Source organism: Arachis ipaensis, chromosome B08 (genome assembly GCF_000816755.2).
Source record: "Arachis ipaensis cultivar K30076 chromosome B08, Araip1.1, whole genome shotgun sequence".
Classification (NCBI taxonomy): domain Eukaryota; kingdom Viridiplantae; phylum Streptophyta; class Magnoliopsida; order Fabales; family Fabaceae; genus Arachis; species Arachis ipaensis.
In genome coordinates this window covers 113,098,412-113,119,755 of record NC_029792.2, presented here as the reverse complement: position 1 = coordinate 113,119,755, position 21,344 = coordinate 113,098,412, and the positions used below count along the sequence as shown (strand labels likewise).

General features: G+C 37.9%; 2 protein-coding genes across 8 annotated transcripts; both read right to left on the bottom strand.

Moving 5' to 3' along the window:
- On the bottom strand, window positions 5,148–15,675 carry LOC107613437 (chlorophyll(ide) b reductase NOL, chloroplastic). Of its 7 annotated transcripts, none has more exons than XM_016315426.2 (13): window positions 15,312–15,675; window positions 14,065–14,133; window positions 12,846–12,910; window positions 12,664–12,750; window positions 11,538–11,605; window positions 9,800–9,848; window positions 9,636–9,721; window positions 7,683–7,740; window positions 7,251–7,280; window positions 6,713–6,763; window positions 6,600–6,641; window positions 5,851–5,961; window positions 5,148–5,519 (listed from the first exon to the last, which is right to left on the bottom strand). In XM_016315426.2, the coding sequence occupies exons 1-13, from the start codon at window positions 15,649–15,651 to the stop codon at window positions 5,472–5,474; spliced, it is 1,104 nt and encodes a 367-aa protein (XP_016170912.1). In that variant the 5' UTR covers window positions 15,652–15,675; the 3' UTR covers window positions 5,148–5,471. The 7 variants fall into 7 exon arrangements, with proteins under 7 accessions (XP_016170912.1, XP_016170909.1, XP_016170911.1 ...); XM_016315423.2 differs by having other exon boundaries at window positions 7,230–7,280; window positions 15,312–15,673; XM_016315425.2 differs by having other exon boundaries at window positions 7,230–7,280; window positions 12,846–12,907; window positions 15,312–15,672.
- LOC107611417 lies at window positions 18,637–19,470 on the bottom strand. The gene is made up of 2 exons (XM_016313344.1): window positions 18,928–19,470; window positions 18,637–18,837 (listed from the first exon to the last, which is right to left on the bottom strand). The coding sequence occupies exons 1-2, from the start codon at window positions 19,468–19,470 to the stop codon at window positions 18,637–18,639; spliced, it is 744 nt and encodes a 247-aa protein (XP_016168830.1).

Sequence of the window (21,344 nt, the reverse complement as noted above, 5' to 3'; positions counted from 1 at the left end):
ATTGCACTCACTTAGTTAACCTCTAACAGTTGAAGGAAAGTCAAGTGAGTGAATCAACTTGAGTTCACAAGTCCTAATCAAATACTAGAGTTAGTGAAGCTCAAGCCAACTAGCAACTTTCAAACACCAATCAACAAAAGACTTTTGATAATTCAAGAGTCTCCAAATTACTCAATCCAAGCTAAGAATATAAAAAGCTAATTTAAAATCTAACCAAGCATTTTATCAAACACTTGGAAGGCGCAAAATAAAAGCATAGAAAATTAACAAGGAATAATAAATCTAAACAACCAATTGCAAGCATCAATGATAACAATTGAAGAAAGAAGCAATAAACATGAAACACCTCAAATTGCATTAAAAAGAAAATTGAATCTAACATGAAGAATTCATAAACTAAATTGGCAACATAAAATAATCAACAAGGGAAATAAATAAACTAGAATGCTAGAACAAATAAAAGTATAAGAGAAACTAAATTGAAATAAGATAGAATTCAGAATTTGAGAAGGAATAAAACTAGGAACCCTAAAAATTATGTTGAACGAAGGTGTGAATGTTTCATTCCCCCATCTAGCTCCACTCTGCAGCCTCTAATCAGTGTTTTTGGGCCTGAAACTGGGTCAAAAGGAGCCCAGAAATCGCCCCCAGCGTTTTCTGCAAATTGTAGCATGTGACGCTCTATCATGCGTACGCGTCCGTCGCCCACGCGTACGCGTCGCTTGACAAAATTCTGGTCACGCGTACGCGTCATCCACGTGTATGCGTCGATTGCCTAATGCGCTGATCACACGTACGCATCGTCCACGCGTGCGCGTCACTACCAACTTCTCCAAACTTCAATTTCTTGTGTTCCTTCCATTTTTCCATGTTTCCTTTCCATCCTCTAAGCCATTCCTGTCCTGGAAAATCTAAAATCACTTAACACACATATCACGGCATCAAATGATAATAAGAGAAGATTAAAAATTAGTAATTTAAGGCCAAAGAAGCATGTTTTCAATCAAAGCACAGAATTAGGAAGGAAAATGTAAAACATGCAATTTATATGCAAAAGTGTGAGAATAATGGATAAAATCCACTCAATTCAGCTTAAAATGTACCACGAAATAGTGGTGCATCAAGGGTCCAGCGAGAGGAAGAGAAGATCAGAGGCTAGCTGCAGAGCCTCAATTCACCAATGAAGCACGCGCCGTTAGAGGTGATGAAACGTGTAACTGCACAATGTGAAAACCCTAAATTTTTTAAATTTGAAATTTGGTTATTATTAGATATTAATTACTCATGCCACTAATTAAATTTAGGATTAATTTACTTTTTTAACTCCATTGTTCATGTAACACTCTGTTACCCTAAGTCTTACCTCTAGCCGTAAAGCAAAGGATAACAAAGTACCACGATTGTTCTAAAGCTCACACATTACTAAATATAGGAAGAAGTAATAATACTAGGAGCCCGATGAAGGAATAAAGTTCAAAATCGCATAAAGCGGATTTACAAAATGCGAAACATACACACACCGTCAAGGGTATTTTTGTCCAAAAATTCGGGAAATGATGATTTTAAAGTGTTTCTGAACGTTCGGGATGATTTTAATAGCAAAAAAACGTCGGGGACGAATTTGATTTTCGCCACTTACCTTAGGGACGATTTCAGTACTTAACCCCACACGATAACTAAGAGCGTAAGACACAACATACAACATGAAACTTAATAACAATAGTCAAGATAAATATATATATACAAGTATGATAACCATAGAGTACTAGCCACAGCCCGCGGAGTTTAGACCGACTAGTCATAATACAGACATAACAGAGTTTTGAAGTTAAAACAACTTATACAACTTATCTCTTAAAGTAAGCCTCTAACGCAACAACAGAGTATAATAACAAAAGTGAGAGAGCTACATCATAATAACCAAAATACAAGATAACAAAAGATCCTCCGCTCTGTCACCATTCGCAAACTCACCGAGGTGGGTTGCGATCTGCATCTGAAAAACAACAACATAGGGTATGAGAGCCGGAGGTTCTCAGTATGGTAACAATGCCCAATATGTAAGAAATAAGGTTCTGGGACGCCAAAGGTAATCCTAGAATTTCGCATCGAAAACAGATATTCAAGCTTAATGAAAATAAATAATTTAAACCATAAACCATAAACAGGGTAATCTAATCTTAGGAAATTTCTAACTAAAACTAGTCACACCGCTGTATCCTACAACCTTCACCAACCTAACCTCCTCACGATCCCATTGCCGCTGCCTACCTGACCTCCTCAGCACCAAACAATCACAAATATATGCAAACAAGTAATACACGAGTAATATTCATGTATAGCAAGTAATTAAAGAAGCAAGTAGGCATATTATACACTTAAACAAACTACAAGTAATCAAAGCAAACAAGCACATAAGAGATGCATATGATGAATGCCTATCCTATTGGCTTGTAATATCACTTGTCGGTCCATGAATGCCAACCCGAAACATCCTTTCGGATGTCGCCTTTCTGCTACGTCCGAGGATATAGCGTCTGGCACGCTTTTGTATCGTTCCGAGGATATAGTTCCTGGCACACTTGCATTCTCCAAGGATATAGTGCTTAGCACAATCTTGCGACAGAGAAGGAAAACAACAACATATGTTTCATCATAAATCGTTCTAGGGATATAGTGCCTGACATACTATCATTCCAAGGATATAGTGTCTGGCACACTATCCACATCCAACAAGTCCATCAACCTCAAATCATCATCAGTCATCACCATTTCTCATCTCAATCCACTTTCAATTCTCAAGTCTCAACATTTCAAGGATATAGTGCCTGGCACACTCTCCTTCAATATCCATCAAGCTCATCATAATCATCATCAGGTCTTAATTCCACAAGTTATCATCCACTCACAAGTTCTCAAGCCATTTCCAATACAACACTTCACTAGTTCACCCACAACTTCAGAAACCTAAGTCTCCATCTTCTAAACTCATACAGAAAATTACCAATTTAGCTCACTAACCCATCTCTATTAGTCTTAAAGTCTAATTACTAGTTAGCAATCTTAAAACAATAGATAAAGAAGTTTGGAAGCTAGAGAACCCTTGAAAAACGAAGAAAAATAATTTTTCAGCAAAACAGGGGCTGTGCGTACGCACACCCCCTACCATGCATACGCATAAGGTTAAAAAAGGACGTCCGTGTACGCATACAATACGTCTGTGTACGCATACAAGAATATTGGACCATTTCGCGTACGCATACTTGGGCCGCGTACGCGGGAGTGCTGGACAGAGGCCACCATCCGCGTATGGGGTGCCCGCGTACGCATACACACCTCAGTTTGCAGAAAAATGTCAAGTTGCAGAATTTTCAATTTTAAACACCAAACTTTAAACGTTCATAACTTCCTCTACAAAAATCCATTTTCATCAAACTTTATATCAATTTAAAGATCTTTAAATGAACTTTAATTTAAGAAAAATTTCAACCAATTTCAAAAACTAAGGCTCAAGTTATGATCCATCAAAGTTCACCAAAAACTGGCTTTTACCAAAATTAACTAGGTTCTCAAACTTCCAAAATTCACAACCAAACCAAACCAAGGCATACCCAATTCATTACAAAGCACTACCACATACTACACTTTACCATTTCATAGCTCTTCAAACAACTCAACACACATTTCACTCAATATTTTCTACCATAAATCCTCATAATTATCATTATTCAATCTCAATCTCAATAATTAATACCAATCACCAACAACAACATCATAATTCATCAATATCCTTCACCAATCATCATAATCACAAACAATAATACTCATCATATTATCATCTTAATTCATATATCACACATTCCAACACTCCATATCATCCTCTTCATCATCAAACATAAATTCACATATAATTAGTCATACACCAACATCATTCAATCCTATCTTAAGGTCAACTAGTCTAAGTGTCCAAAAATATTACATATTACATAAAGGAGACCGAAACCATACCTTAGCCGATTCCCACGCAACTCAAAACACCAAGCTCAAGCTCAAAGCTCCAAAACCATCAAACTCACTCCAACAAACATCAAACCTCAATTTAACATCATATAACATACCAACATCAAACCTAGGGTTCACAAAAACAACTAAACACAAGGGTTTAGTGAGACCTTACCTTACCCAACGAGATTAAGGGCAAAACCCAACAATATTTCAATGCTAGATCACCCCTAAACAAACAAAATCACAAAATCTACTCAAAAATCAAACGTAAAATCGCAGATTCCATTAGGGCAGAAACTGGAGCTTGAGTTTTGAATTCTTACTAGATTTTCTTAGATAGAAACGAAGAGCTCAACGAGAGCTTCGCATGGCCGTAAATGTCTCGTCAATCAGAGCTCCGTAGCTCAAGTTTTAGCAAAAAAAAAAGAGGAGATGAATAGTAAAAAGGGTTTCCTTCTTCACTTCACAAGTTTAGCGCCTCTTTCTTTGTTTCTTGGTGAAAATGAGCTGAATGCTCACTAGTTAGGGTATTTATAAACTTGGGTCCAACTTGGTCCTGATCCAACCTGCTAAGTGTTCTTGGTTCGTTTGGCCCACTTCGGGCCAAAACCTTTAAGTCTAAATTATTTTTGTCATTTCAAAACAATTAATTCAATTTTCAAAATCTTATTTTTCTCAATATGCGGTTCCGGTCAGACTAGAACCGGTACTGCCAGCTTAAACACCGATACGTATTTTTACAAAAATTTTTTGTAAAAGATACTTCTTCCCACTCAAAAAAATTATTGAATTCAAATTTCACCTTTTTGTTTTCAAAATATCATTTATATTTTTGAACCTATTGCACCTATTGCAGACAATATAAAATTATTATTTTATTAAAACAGTTATTTCGATTATTACAGTTCACATTGTTCAGCAATATTCTCTACCTATACTTTTTCTAATTTTTTAGGAACTCTGGTCTTTCGCGTCTCTCAAGGTTATCTTTATTAGCATCAAAATCTTTGGAGTGTCAATTTAATCGTTTACTCTAAAGAAAAGTCAAAATAAATATAAACTTTTTTTTTCTAACAATGGAGTTTTAATGCTCCAAAGTCCAAACGTATACGGAGCATTGTATCCCTTGCCAAAATTAGAGCGTGAGGAAGTAGATTGTTTACTTTTGCAGTGGCAAAAAATAAATAAATGAAACAAGCCCTTAAAAGGTTACCAGGGAAAAAGCCGAACGGAAAGGGGAATAGTGGCAAAAAATAAATAACAGAAAAAGAAAAATAAATACATGGCATAAGTCCCCTCTCCCCGTCTAGAAATCTCCGGTTATAAAAAAAACCAACTCTTACACGGTTGCCCGAGGATTATAGGTCCAGTAAATACTAAATACCCACTAATGTATTCCAGAAGATCATAAACGACCAGAATATTATCTAGAGTTAGAAATTGCCTGGCACCATTTTTAATTCTGTTCATTCTTCAAGAACATACCGGTTCCTTCTTGCCCCAAATGCTAGTCTCTGTATGGCAACACAAAAAGAAGCATTCGGTTATGTTCCTGGAACCTTGTAAAATTTGAAGGTATCCTACCCTTAAGAGTGCATTGGATTGACTTCCAGTTCCAGGCCACAATTTTTTTTAGGTGTTTGCATTGATTTTTTATATATAAAAAAATTATGTGATTAAAAAACAGATTTATTCCAAACACCCTTTAGTCAATTTTCTAATATTTTTATTCCAAACTTAACATGAGGTACCGATACTCTTGTGAAATCAAGGGTACCATGGTATAAAAATACCGAGAATTTTGATTAAATGCATGCAAGTAGTGATCATTATCGCTTTCTTAACTGAAAATATCTGGGAATACGCTTTCAAACCAGTGAGGAACCGGATGTATGTTGGCTTCATTGATCCATTGGTAGGTATAGATCTAATGTTTGGAACTAAGTATTCAGCAACCTGCAAAACCATTTGATAAAAAGTAAAATGAAGAATTGACAATGAATGAATTTGACAAAAGAGAAAAGCAAAAAAATGTAACTGAGATACAAAAGCCATACACATTAATGACAAATCTATCTATATTCATCATATTAGAAAGTATATGGCTAAATGGTAACTATTCTACTATGAAGCACAAACAGGAATACAGAAACTGAAACTTAATGACACTCAGCTGTATATTGGAAAATAAAAAATAAATTAAAAAAGCCTCCCTAAACATGCTTGGACACATCCAAATATCGTCACATGTGATATGTTCAACCTTATCTCGACTAAAAAGCCAGATAAGAATGTTGAAACACCTCAAACACAGTGTGTCAATAACTTTTTTTTCGTTAAATAAACATATTTCATACAAAAAGTATTCTGAATTTTAGGTTAAGTTTCAAAATTGTATCCTTGGTGAATAATTACTCTTTACTTATTTCATTCATGTGTATGAATTTCTACATAGATAATTAAGTAAGTGTTCCAGTGATGAACCTAATCATGAAGGGGTTTATTTAAAATATTCACATCCATATCATTCTTTTTGCATGAATTAGTTCGCATTAATTCTCAGGGCTTATTATTCACAAATATGAAAATCTTACCACTTCGGCCGGTTCAGCCAAGACATTGATGAAAAACTTTGCCTGTAAAGAACAAATGTCAGTGCGTCAAACGAGCTAAAAACATAAAAAAGATGACTTAGTTTCATATGTACCTGCTTTGTATTAGCACCAGACATGAGAAGATCCGTTGTGACCATTCCTGGCTATAGTAACAAACAAGGGAAAACAAAATTAAGAGTAAGCCATAACTGTTCACGTGGAATACTTAGCAGTAGTAGCATTGTGAGTTGGTGAGGTAACATAAACACTGGAGCCATGATGCATATTTTTGTAGAGTCCTACTACATGAATCGAGAGACAAACTGATAGAGAAGCTAGCACAACAAAACGGACTTTGGAGATATGACTTTTGTAAGTGTATACGTAAGACAATATTGGAATGTAAATTTAGCAAAAACATGCACAACATGGAAGCATATGCTGACACCCTTTTAGTAGGGCAAGCCTTACACATCGAATTTGTTGATTTTTCTCATCAATTGATTATTAGGTCAACTATAACAACGGCCCCAAATTGGAAGAATTTAGATAAATAAATTTTCTTTCAAACATACAAGTACTCATGCAGCCATCCCCACTATTTAAAGGATTTATAAACACAGAACTTACGGAAAGGTTATGCACCATTACATTTTTTACATCTTGCATCTGCAATTCTGCCTGTGAAACATGAAGACATCCACAACTGTAATTCTTATTTTATGAAATATATTGAGAGAAGCAAAAAACTACAACGAATGAAGAAACCTTTTTATAATGGAGAATTTTAACTTTGCAACTTACACCTACAACAAAATTTTCTTAACTTTTTCGTGTTATAATTTTTGTCAAACTGATTTCTCCTTTTCTCTACTAGTACAAAAAATTTGTAATATAATTTCTCATATTTTTTAGAACTTATAGCGTTTAAAAAAGACAAGGAAAAACAAATGATCTAGCAACTTGACATGATTGCGAATAAGAATTATAAATAGTAAGAACTTTTAAGCATATAATACGCTTCCTAAGTATCACCAGAACAAGCATGGTCAAGAAGTGACAATATATATAGAAAGTCTCAACTTGTAAAGATTTTGTCAGATGCACCACACTTCTCTTGGTTGCTCCATATGCAGCAAACCTAAGAAAAGAGGAGAAAATTGAGAATTTTCATCATGGCATGTATAAAAGCGCTGGTAACTTTGTAAGAACATTCACTGCAAAGACAATAGTAGAATTCAGGATGCAATTATTGGATTTCACAGAAGAAAGTCTTTTAATTTACACCACCTACAATTTGCTATCCTCTGGTTTTAAAAGTGGTGGTATAGATTTTAAAAGATTAACATAATGAAAAAAGAATAAATCACCATAACTACCCATAAAAGATGAAAATCCCGACAAAACTATCCATGAAATATCAGCTAACTTTATACCCATAAAAGATGGGCCCTATTTGACAAAAGTACCAAAATGTTAAATTTGTGTTGACTCCATTAAGAGACTACTTAAACTCCAAAATTACTCTTTCCATCATCATCTTCGACCTCTCCAAATTCTCACCTCCATGGACATTGTCATTTCCCTTGGACCCCAACCACCACTATCACCCTCCCTTCCCCTGTTTCTTTTCCTTTCTACAATTCAAACCAGACCCCGCCGGCACCTGCAACCCTTTGTCGTTGTTGCCGTCGCTCTTCTCATAGTTGGAACTCGCCACAGAATCACTGCCCTAAACCTACCATATGCCCTCTTGAAATCTCCAAAAATCACAAATCAGCCACCATCCTCACAAATCATAAACAACTACAATGGATCCTCATTCTATTCACTCACATGAGACCCATAATGACCACCCCCTACCTAATCAACTAACCTTCCTGAGCTTGGGTATCTTCCAGGACGATGGAGTGGACGACCGCAATGGAGCCAGAGAGGTACTGAGGTTGAGGGATAGGGTAACCTAGCCAAGGGAAGGGTTGCAGACGGTGGTTGGGTTGCAATTGCTTGGGGGGCATTGTTCAACATTTTGGAAGGGAGAGGGAAGGGAAGAACAATTGCAAGGAAGAGGAATATCATTAGCAGTTTAACATTATGGCTGAGAAGAACCCCAAGAATCTCATTACCACAACATATTCTTCCATCCCCCTCTTGGAAAACAAAACAACAACAATTTGAAACTCTAGGTTCATTTTTTAGAAATCAATTGAGTGTATTATTGGAGAGAATTAGTGGAATGAATGTGGCGTGTAGTATTATTGAGTGTGAATAAAAGCTAGGAGATTACCGCAATTGTAGTGTTAAAGAAGATGAAGAAAGAGGTCGAAGATGATGATAGGGGTAGTTTGGTAATTTAATGTACTACACTGGCTAGTCTCTTAACGGAGTCAACGCAAATTTAACATTTAAAAACTTTTGTCTAGAATCTAGATACTAGGTGACTTTAATTCTTTCATGGGTTGCTTTGTCACTATTTTCATTTTTCATGGATAGAAAATGATAGTTTATTCATGAAGAAATAACTCATGGTTTATCGCTTTCCTTAAATATTCAATTTACAACTAAATTAGTATCCCAATACTGACTGCCTTATAGCTTAGAAAATTATTTTATGAGTTGTTAATAATCCCAATACTGAGCGCCTTATAGCTTAGCAACCTATTTTATGAGTTGTTAATAATCACATCATAGTACACTCGAAAACTTTCAGAAAAAAGGACCACCATATAAAGTCAATCATTCATATTCATAGAAACCATAGAAAGCCATCCCTCACAAGTTTGTTTATCCAAAAAACATCAACATATCGACAAAAATGATAGACTGATTCTTCCACCCCGGTCCGCCCCACCCCACCCCATCCGGCAATGGCCACAGTGTGACTCCACACGGCCCATCACCTAGGAACATATGCTGTGTTTTGCATATATAGTTTCATTTTCACTTCTCTTTTCTCTCTCTTAACATATATAAGGACCAATAATCTCTTAACATATATAAGGACAAATGGAACACTTCAACAAAGTCAAAAGGTACCTTGGAGTTGGTCTACCATCTGAGCCTGCACCATCAATATTGAAAATATGACCTCCGCGAGGCTGGCTTGCCATCATCTTTATTGCCTAAATAGAAACTCAAGATCTATGCATAACAATGCACCAATATAACTCATAGTCCCTCTTGGATGAGAAATAGTTTACCTCTCGGCAACATATCATCAAACCGAGTGTATTTGTTGTAACCACCTCACTGCATTCAAAAAATAAGAATTTAAAGAATATAACCTATCATGTCTACTAATAAAAGATGAAAATGTTGATAAAACTACCTACGAAAGAACGAAACTCAATTTGTACCCATAAAAAATGAGCTCAGTTTCACAAAAATACTCATTAATTTGCATTGACTCTATTAAAAAACTAATTGTAATATGTTAAATTCCCAAACTACCCTTCTATCATCTTCAATATATTTCTTCTTCATCTTCTTTAACCCCACCATTATTATCACTATTATTACCCGGGAAAAAAAACTAAGAAAGAAATCAACATCAATAACAATTTATCTTTTTCTTTCGCTAATTAACAAATTAACATGCTCAGTTTTTCTTTTAATAAATGAATAGGTTACCATGATTCTAGCTGTTTTACATTAACAAATGAGCTTCAAACCATGAACATGTTTATAGGATTCTCATGCAATCAATCATACGGAAGTACAAACATAAATTCTAGGTTGAGCAAATCATATGGCATATAGAACTCATGTAAATCAAATCATAAGTACAAACACCAATTCCATTCCAGAAAATTAAACCATCTAGCATATAGAACAACACTAGAGCACAAAATGGATGACCCAAGTACAGTATTAGCTCAGATGAAGATTATTGAAACACCCATCATAAAGCGACCTACAGATACCCACAGGCTTAATCACTCTCCGACTCTTGCTGCCTTCTGTTGATATCATTCAGTAAAGTTTCTTTATGTATCAATTAGGATAAATTAGAATCAATTACAAATGATTATGTTCTTCTTTATTAGGTATTGTAATTATGAGTAATGATTAGTCAATGTATATAAATATACAAGCTGAGGAGTTCAGACCTCAAGCTTTCACATTATAATCACTGTCTAAACATGGTATCAGAGCATAGGTTCTATCAAGGTCTGTTTAGTTTGCAGTCACCACTGTCTGGCAAAGACCCATTCACACTGCTCTTTTTCTGGGAAAACGAAGTCTATATAGTCAAGTTCAGAAGATTTAAGTCAGTCACCAGGCAAAAACCCACCGTGAGAGCTCTCCACGCGCCATCTCTAAGTCCACGCGCCACCATCTGGAGCAACGATACCAACGAAACCATAGCCGTTGAACTCGTCGGGGTTCCGGGTTCCGTTGCCCTCACCAGTTGTCGCAGAACTAGGAAGTGCCGACACGTTGAACAACGTTGCTCAAGATGGAATCAAAGCTCCGGAAGGTGGCACGTGGACTCCACATGCTGGTGGACTGTCCTGGCAAAGACGGCATGTGGAGGACCCTCCGGCGGTGGGTTTTTGCCAAGTAACTGATCTGAGCCTTCTGGATCTGAACTTGGACTATACAATATAGACTTTGTTTTCCCAGATAAAGAGCAGCAGTTAATGGGTCTCCTCTGGATAGTGCTGGCTGGACAAAAAAGGGACCTTAACAGAACCTATGCTCTAAACACCATGTTTACATAGTGATTATAATGTGAAAGCTAGAGGTCCTGAATTCCTCAGCTTGTAGATTACACTAACTAATCATTACAATACCTATTAAAGAAGAACCTAATCATTCCTAATTGAAACAAAAAGAAACTTTACATAATTCAGTAATTTATTCAAATTTAAAAGAACAACAAGCCTTAAAAACGGGACACCTAGGATTAAAGGTGTAATTGTGTAAATAGCTCACATAAGATCTTCATCTGAGGCCTCAGCAAGCGGCTTATAGCTATATGCATTTGATCCAGCATTATTAATCTGCACAGTTCACAATAAAGGATCACGAAGAATTAGAATTTAGTATTAACATTGACATTCAGCAGAAATGGGAGAAATGTGTATCAATAAGTAATCGTCGAATTATAATCAGCAGAAGGATATTTGATAGAGAAGGGAAATGGAAAGGGGAGGGGGAAGGGAGGGGGGGTAAAGAAGTAGCTATGCATATAATCAAGACTTTTCCGTAGATGGATCAATGAGTTTATCCATTTCTATGAAAATTTGACATTGTTTTAGATTAGGCCTCAAGTGTCTATCATAGCATCCTCTTTCATAAGAGCTTAGGAAAAGGCAACATATATTAAAAGTTTACAATAAAGCATCATATGGGCAGAGTTGTACAACAGAGCACACTAATTAATAAAGAATTAAACATGTTTCCATGTAGCTGGTGGTAAATCTAAGAGGTCTAAGGTTCAGGTTCCACTGAAAGGAGGTAATTGGTAAATAATGGTGCTTATGTTTATATAAACAAATATATGGATATAAAATGTAGAATCTGATTTGATTTTCAATATAAATATTGATATTATTGTTTTACATATAGCTCATTAAATAATGATTAATAATTATATTATATTATATTATACATTTATAATATATGAAAAAGTTCATGTATATACCAAGTTTCAGAATGCCTCACTATACATTTAGTTAAAAGATTGCATGTGTAGTACAAATTTTGTTTTGAGATTAGAATGGTAACATATTACCAGCCAGGCCCATAGTAGATCTTTCATTTCCAAATTTGACTTAGTCATGATTGTTCTTGTGCGAAAAAGAAAATGTGAGGTAGTTTACCATAAAATTAACCGAGTAGAACATTTCATAATACTTTTAGCACATATTTTAATAAAATACACGGTATTGCACTACAACAATATTGAAAACCATATTGTGTTTAAGATAAGAAGCTTAATAATTTGTTTATATAGTTCTTTTAACAATTAGAACTAATAAAATCGAATCCAAAAACTTGTCTAATTGAATATGCAAAACAAACAATTACAAAATGAAAAAGAATCAGGCATTAATACCCATATGTCAATGTATCCCAGCTTTTCTTGAGAAAATGAAACTAAATTCTTGACATCTTCTGCATTTCTGACATCGCATTTAGATCCCTGAAAGAAACATAAATTGATGGTGAGAACAAATCAGACATCTATAATTTTTCACAGATGTTCTACTACTAAAAAGAAAGTTCAAGAGGAGGTACCCACACATGCTGCTCCCCAAATTCTACTTTCAGGCTCTTCACAGCAGTCTCAACCCTTTCATCTGCTAAATGAAAACCAAGAAATAGAGGAAGGTAAGACACAGAAATAAGATAAATAGAATTTTACAGTCACAGCTGATAATCAGCAGTAAGCTAAACTAAAATTCAAATCAGAGCAGAACTACCAAGGGCATGGACTAAGAATAAAAGAAATGAAACATATATAAGAATAAAAGAAATGAAACATATAACTGTAAGTCATTATCTGAATGAAAATGAACATGAAAAATTAATGTAATAAAATTACTGGATTATTCTGCTCCTCTAATGGCAAGAACTAAGTGGAACTTAACACTAATTATCATGCACCATCTTCCCCAAAAGGTTAAGCTATTAGAAGAAGGCACAAAAATAATATCTCATGCAAGCGAATTTTGGGCTACAGCTTGTGCTGAAACATGAAAGTAATCTTGTTTTATTAAGAATAGCAGCCAGTAAGTATTGAAATTTAGGTCACTTAGTCCTACACGATAGAGGCCATGTTGCGAACCATCTCTTAAAGCTTAAGGTCTTCTTTTGATAAAAGCTTAAGTCTTGAGTAAAAGACATGAATGATTTTATATCAACAATAAAATCATTTTCCAACACCAAAACAGGATCAAGACCTACATAAACTAATAAACAGCATATGACTAAAGCTCCTCAAAAGAATAGTCAAGAATAAAAGACAAATAAATCCGATAATTCTAAAAAAATAAAACAACTATTCAAATGTTGTTCAATTTTTTTTTTTACTGCATCCACCAAACAATGATAAGAAAAGTTCAAATAAACTATTAGGAAACCAAGGATTACTAAGGTGCAATGCTGGAAGAAACAGAAAAGGCAATAGTAGAAATCGGGTAGGATATAACCACATAAAAGAGGACATGGAGAGTGATCAGGCAGGAAAGAATGAGAATCTCATATATATATGCTTTTGTATGGAAATTATCACTTTTCAGTCATTGGTTATTACTGGATTTCTATCAGGACCAAACATTTTCGCAATTATGAACAAAAAAAATGAAGGAATGAAAAAAACATGATTGTAGCTGATTAAATCATGTAAAGTTAACATAAGTAGTATTGTAGTAAGGGTATTGAGTCAAGTATTGAATCATGGAAAAAGCTAACTGCAAAGTTGATACATATTAAAACACCAAGAGTTTCGCCGCACATGATCTTGAGCATATTATGACATTGTCTCCAGCTTTAAGAAACTCCTTTGCCAATGCATACCCTATTCCTGAATCATATGAATATATATACACAGTTAGAACAAATTTTTTTTTTTGTTTTTTTTTTTGGGGGGGAGGGGGGATCTAACCCATGCCCTACATTATTGATTTCAAAACATTTGATACATGAATCAAGAAAGGAAAGATTCCCTTAAACAATAAATTATTAATTTCAAAGCATTAGATAGAGTATAAATTTAAAAGCAAAACCCAAAGAAAATTTATTATGTTGTGTTTTTGTTTTTGCTTGTTTAGAATCACAAGCTACTTAATCAAAGCTTCTGTAAACCCATTTGAGAGTCGTTAGCTCAAGCACTGGTGCTTGATTTGAAGCTCAAATAGTTTAAAACATAGTTATATTTCAGTGAGAAATTTGAGAAGGAAGTTATTCATTCTCTTCAAGCTATAATCAAGATTCGCAAGGATCTTCTTGAAAGAGACAAAATTGAAAATTCCCTCTCTACCAAACAGACTAACAATACAACAAACAAGAAGCAGCAAAAAGTGTTGGGTTCTCACCTAAAAGCTCCGAAGCCATGTTTAGAAGTACATTCTAAACTCTATTTCATAACTTCCTTCACCTCTATAAAGTTTTGTCCTTCCTTTGGCAAGAAAATTGATAGTAAGCATAGCTCACTCTAATACTAAAGAAGCTCGCAGTGTTTATTCTTCCCAAATTCTTTATCCTTACACGAAAGTTAAGAACCAACACTACAACTTGAAACCCAAAAGGCTAAAACTCCTCCCAAGAATCATACAGTTAGTACTTTAAAATGAGAAATAGGCTCCTAATTATGAATGAGTTCTTTTACTAAAGAAAGAAATCGACCCTTTTGGCCAACATTATTTTCAGAATTTAGTTTTGATATACATGTGTATTCAATTACACTAGGTAAAAAATCTTTATTGGCCAAATGTTGGCCAAAAATAATAAATTTTGTTCATGTAGCATTGTCCTTTACTAAATTAAGTATCTAAACACAACTTCAAACATCAGCAATCAAATTACACATGCACTTTAGAAAGCAAGTAAAGAGCAACATTTGAACCGTTTCAAAGTTGGTCGATAGATATGTAGGTGTTTATATCTCACTAAGACGCAAACCATTAATTTTGTCATCAACAATTTAAATGGGTTAATGGTTAGTTTGGTTCAGAAAGTAATAGAAAAGAAGCAAAAACTGACCTTTGGTTGAGCCAGTTATCAAAACGTTGTAAGGAGGAATCATTGGTTCTTTATTGAGCGAGGCCGCTGCACTGAAGGCACGAGAGGTTGGATTTTTTAGAGCGCAGCGGAGGGTGCCACGTGACATGCAGGTGTTTTGGCGGGAAGCAACGGTTGGGTAACTGAAACCGTTAACTGAGAAGGGAGAGAACCGAAGCGGGTGATTATGGCGATGTGAAGAAAGGGTTGGAGATGGGAAGTTGAAGGATGAGGAAACGGTAGTGGAAGCCATTGAGGATGGGGGAATCGGAAATGGAAAAGAAAACGGATAGTACTGTCTGTATTGCTCGAGTCTTCCCATAGGCCCTGTCGCACTCGCACAGCTTTCCCGTTATCGCCACGCGCTTACCTTGCCAGTACAAGCACATCACGTATAGGCCAAAAATTTTAATATGTGTATTTGTAATTTTTAAAGTTAGTAGTGCTTTTAAAAGTATTTAAAGATAAATTTTTAAAAGTTGGTTTATATTTATTAAAATTAAAAAGACTTTTTTTTTTTTTGAATTAAAGAGCTTACACACAAGGTGGAGCATTAAAAGACAAAACAGTTCAAGCCAACAACTCTAAGTACATGACAATCCCAGTCATCTTCGGCATTGCCCTCAACAATCAAAGGGTTCACTACCAAACTATTCATCAGAGAAATCAAAGGATCTATTCATAATTTCCTTCACGCTAGAGGCTTGATTTTTGAAGATTCTATCATTCCTTTCTAGCTAAATTGTCCATATAACAGCAAAGAAACCAATGAACCACCGCTTCCTCTCATCCTTCCTCACTGAACCAGTCGTCCAACTTTGAAAGTGTTCTTTTAGTGAGCCTGGCATTGCCCAAGTCCTCCCAAGAGCGAACAACCAAGCACTCCACACCTGCCAAGTGAGTTCACACCCAATAAACAAATGAAACGCAGACTCTACATGCTTACAGCATAACACACACATATTATCATTCTGTTCAATAATGCCTAATCTACACAATCTATCCTTGGTGTTCACCCTGCCGGCCAACACAAACCAAGAAAATAGCTCGATCTTTGGAGGAACGAAACCTCTCCAAATAGCACTAGTGAAACTATAGCTTGTTATTTCCTCCGAAAGAACTTCTGCTTGTAGCACCTGCACAAAGGAGTTAGTCGAAAAAAATACCAGATTTATCAAACTTCCAGATCACTCTATCCTCTCTCTCACTTGTGAGCTTAACTGTGTGTAACCTCTCTCCTTTATTGAAAGCTCCAAACCCACTCTAACCCATCCCAAAACCCACAATTCCCTATAACAGATCCTTTAAGGTTGGAGACCGAAAAGAGTTTTGGAAACACATCTTTCAACATACCCCCCGGTAGCCAGTTATCCTCCCAGAATCGGATTGTTTTGCCATTCCCTACCTCCATGGACAATCCTCTGATCATCTTTTCTCTCACATGTGGCTCTCTGATTTGTAATTGACAGATCTCCTTCCAAGGACCCCCTCTTGTAGGTATTGGCTGGCTACTCAGCATCTCAGAAAGGTTCATGTTGTTACAGGAGCAAACAACTTTCTTCCATAAAGGACAGTCCTCTTTCGAAAATCTCCACCACCACTTAAAAAGTAAGGCTGTATTTCGTACCACTGTATCACCAACTCCCAAGCGTCCTACTTTTTTTGGAGCCATTACTATCTCCCATTTTACTAGTGGCATCCCATACCTCCCATCCTCTTTACTCCATAAGAAACATCTTTGTAGGGAGATCAACTTCTCCGCCACTGCCTTGGGCATCTTGTACAAACTGAGATAGTAGATAGGCAGGTTATTAAGAACCAATTTAATGAAGACGAGCTTACCCGCCCTATTGAGCATCTTTGCTTTTCACAGACTCAGTTTTTCTTCCACCTTGTCAATCACAGGTTTCCATGTCTTAACGAGCCTCGGATTTGCTCCCAAAGAAATGCCCAGGTATCTGACTGGGAGGGATGCCTCCTTACATCCCAGTAAATGGCACATCTTCCGTGTCCAATACCTCTCACAATTAACCGGGATGAAACTGGACTTCTCAAAGTTGATACTCAACCCAGACATCATCTCAAAACATCGCAATAACCATTTGTAATTTCTGATAGTCTCCTCCTCTGTAGGACAGAATAGGATAGTATCATCAGCAAACTGCAAGTGCGACAACTCAATGTTATCCCTCCCAACCAAAAGCGGAGAGATACAGTCATTCCTCACGGCCTCCCTAATCATTCTATGAAGAACATCAACAACTAGTACAAATAGAAAAGGAGAGAGTGGGTCTCCTTGTCGTAGACCTCTTTCCATTTTGAAAGGCTTAGAGGGGGAGCCGTTTATAAGAATTGACATAGATGCAGAGCACACACATTCCTTTATCCAGGCCCTCCACCTAAGGCCAAATCCCATCTTGTGCAAAACAATATCCACAAAACTCCACTTGACCCTATCATACGCCTTTTGAAAGTCCAATTTAATAATCGCTGAGCTCCTTTTCTTTACCTTCAGCCACTGCACGGTTTCACAAGCAATCAGTGCCCCATCATGTATTTTCCTGCCCTTCACAAATGCACTCTGAGTCTCCCCGACTAAACCTGGCATGACCTTTCGCATCCTCCGAACCAACACCTTAGAAATGACCTTGTACACACAACCCACCATACTAATCGGCCGGAGATCTTTTATTTTTTTGGCTCCAACAAACTTCGGTGCTAGCGCCACCCAAGTGATATTCGAATCCCTAGGGAGCACTGCTGAATGGAAAAATCCCATCACTGCTTCAGTGAACTCCTTACTGATATCTTCCCAACACCTCTTAATGAAATTCATATTATACCCATCGCTTCCTGGTGCTTTGGTTGACTCACAATCCCACACTGCATCCTTTATTTCTTCCACAGATGGCATCAACTCTAACTCTGTTGCCTGTTCCATACTTATCTGCTCTACCAGCCCGTCCCGGAACCCTATAACAGGCGATGTCTCTTGATGGTACAAGTTCTTATAGAATTCTCGTATAGCAACCTTGATCCTGCCTTGATTCCGTACTAGCCTTCCATTGAGCATTAATGCATCAATGCGATTGTTCCTCCTCCTAGCTGAAGCTAAGTTGTGAAAGTAACGGGTGTTTTTGTCCATCTTCTTAGCATGCCTGGACCGTGACAGCTGCTTCCAATGAAGTTCCTTTCTAATATACCACTTCTTGCAAGAGCTCACAAGTGCCTTTCTTCTCGCTTCCATGGTCTCATCATACACTCCGTTGCTCACCAAATCGTCTACCTTCGTGATCTCCTCTTCAAACTATTTAATCCTCATATCCATGTTTCCAAAATTTTGCTTATGCCATTTGCCGAGCGGAATCGTCAACCCCTTCAACTTGTCCATGAATTGAATATCCCCCAAGTTCCTCCACTCCTCCTTTACCATCCTCAGGAATCCCTCGTGAGAGAACCAGGAATCTAGGCTCCGAAAAGGTCTTGGTCCCCCTCCCATCCTTGTCACCTCCACAATCAAAGGACAATGGTCTGATAGACCTCTAGGCCCTCCTCTTAACCTTGTATCCGGAAACTCTTCTAACTACTCTAAGCTAACCAGAACCCTGTCAATGCGGCTGCAGGACTGACCCCTGAACCATGTAAACGTTCGATCAGTTAGCGGTAGGTCGACTAACTCCATATCCTGAATCCATGATTTAAACTCTACTGCTGACACCGTCAAGGAACCAGCTCCCTTCCTCTCTTCCACTACTTGAGTAACCTCGTTGAAATCCCTTAGATAACAAACCGGTACCTGACATAACCCAGATAAAAAGCTCAACTCTTCCCACACCACCAGCTTCTCTTCCCTCGCATGCGCACCATATACTAGGCAGAACGCACAAAGGAAGTTATTTTTTAACAACACACCATCCACACATAACCATCTATCTCCTTTATAACAGTTATTCATCTTAAACACTGTTTCATCCCACATCAAGAGCAGACCTCCTGACGCACTCTCCGCCCCTACAAATTCCCACCGAACTGCATCATTACCCCAAAGTTGGACTACTTCAAACTTAGTCAAAACTGCTTTCTTTGTCTCTATCAAGCCTAGCATATTCAGATTAAATTTCCTCCGATAGTTTTTCACCATACTTATTTTTCCTACTCCTGCCAACCCCCTAATATTCCAAGAGCTAAAAATCATTTTAATGCATTTATACACACCTTTTTTCGATTTTTCGGACGACTTCTCCTAGCTTTCTCCTTCTGCTTAGCTTGTTTTTTCTTATGAGCGCGCGATCGCGTCATTCTGTGCTTGCAATATCGTCATAATGTCGTCTTCCTCATCATACTGTACTGCTCCAGACTCCATTGCAAGCTCCCATGCCTTCCTATTTTCGTCCATTTCCTTTGCATATTTGTTGTCTAGCGTGTCAGATACCGCTTTGCTTCCATCCTCACAACTGTCATACCCCAATCGAGCTACAGCCTCCCCTGCGTCATCCTCCTCTAACTCCGACGCTGCCACTAGTTCATGTACCTCAGCTGCACTTGAACCATCCTCACCACACCGTCCTCCCTTAAGCCGTGCATCAGCAGCACTGTGCTCACCAAGGCCCGAAACAGAACTCCATCCCACCCAGTCCGATACCAGACCTCCATGTTCCCGCATTGCACTCGCCGCAGGCATCCCACCAGCGACATTCCCCAATTCATCTCCGCCACCCAGGTCTTGCGTCGTCTCAACGAACCCGCTCTCCTCACCCGTAAGCATCTTCGCCTGCGACGCATGGTCCGCACCGGCACCCACTACAGGCTTCGTCAGCCAGAACTGACTGCTGTCTCCATCCGCGCCCTGCCTCCCCCTCCCTTTCTCGCCATTCGTCGTCGTGGGGTTTGCTCTCCCATCAACAGAACTATCAGCGCTGGCGCTGATATGTTCGCAAAACCTAGAGCTCGTTCCCCCACCCACACAGCAATCGGGTCGCGCTATGCATCCCATCATACCCAACGGACCTCTAACCCGTTTCCCACCCGGTCCAGCTTGAGGAATAGCGTGTGGGCCTGCTTGTTGGTGGCCCAACTGCATACCCTTAGCCCTTGTGAGAGATAAATGGGCCTCAGCGTTCCTTTGATGGTAATTGGGCTCATTAGCTTCCAAACCTCTCCTAGCCTCACTTAAGAAAACAGCCCCATCTCCCACACAATCTCCACCGTAGTCCCAGGATATAGTCCACTCCGAATTAACCTCCGCACTGCTAGCTGGGGATCCCACATGATCAGCAATTTTCTCTTCAGAATTAATTTCCTTTATTTTCGCTCTTGCTGTTTTAGAAACCAAAAACCCGTTACTCCACTCATTCAAATCCTCAGGATGAATTACCACTCTACCCCTCTGCTGATCGTCCCCCCTAGCTGCCAGAACCAACAATTCAGCCTCTGCATCCCATCCCAGCCGCTGTATGTGACTTTGACAAACACCCATGTGACCTAAATTGTTTCCAGTTGAAAGACCAGCTCCTACAAGGATATCACGATTTCCTGTCGAATCATCCGTCATCACACACTGTGCTACTCGAGATAAATTGCTCCCAACTTCCGTAACAAAGACATCAAAGCCCTTTGTTCCTACCAAAACACGGACCTTTTCATGAATAACGTCAAACCTGTGTGTATCAACCAGGACATGTCCAGCGCGAAATGACATAAAAGGACTTGTAGCCTCTTCACAACACACCACATCTCCCCACTGGCTCCCAATCTTGTGGAATGTATCTTCTGACCAAACATGGAGCGGAAGTCCAACGCACTCAAGCCACACTCTTCTCTTATCGCATCGCACATGCTCCTCCCATCGGCTCACACTACAAAAGAACCGCAAGAGACTACCCATGCCTGAAGCCAATACCTCTTCTGAACTACTAACGCTATCAAAGGTCAACATGGCGGTGTTCGGTCCCATGTCACAAATTCTAACTACGTGAGGCCAATCCATACTGGCTTTTTCCTTCAACAAACGGAAGT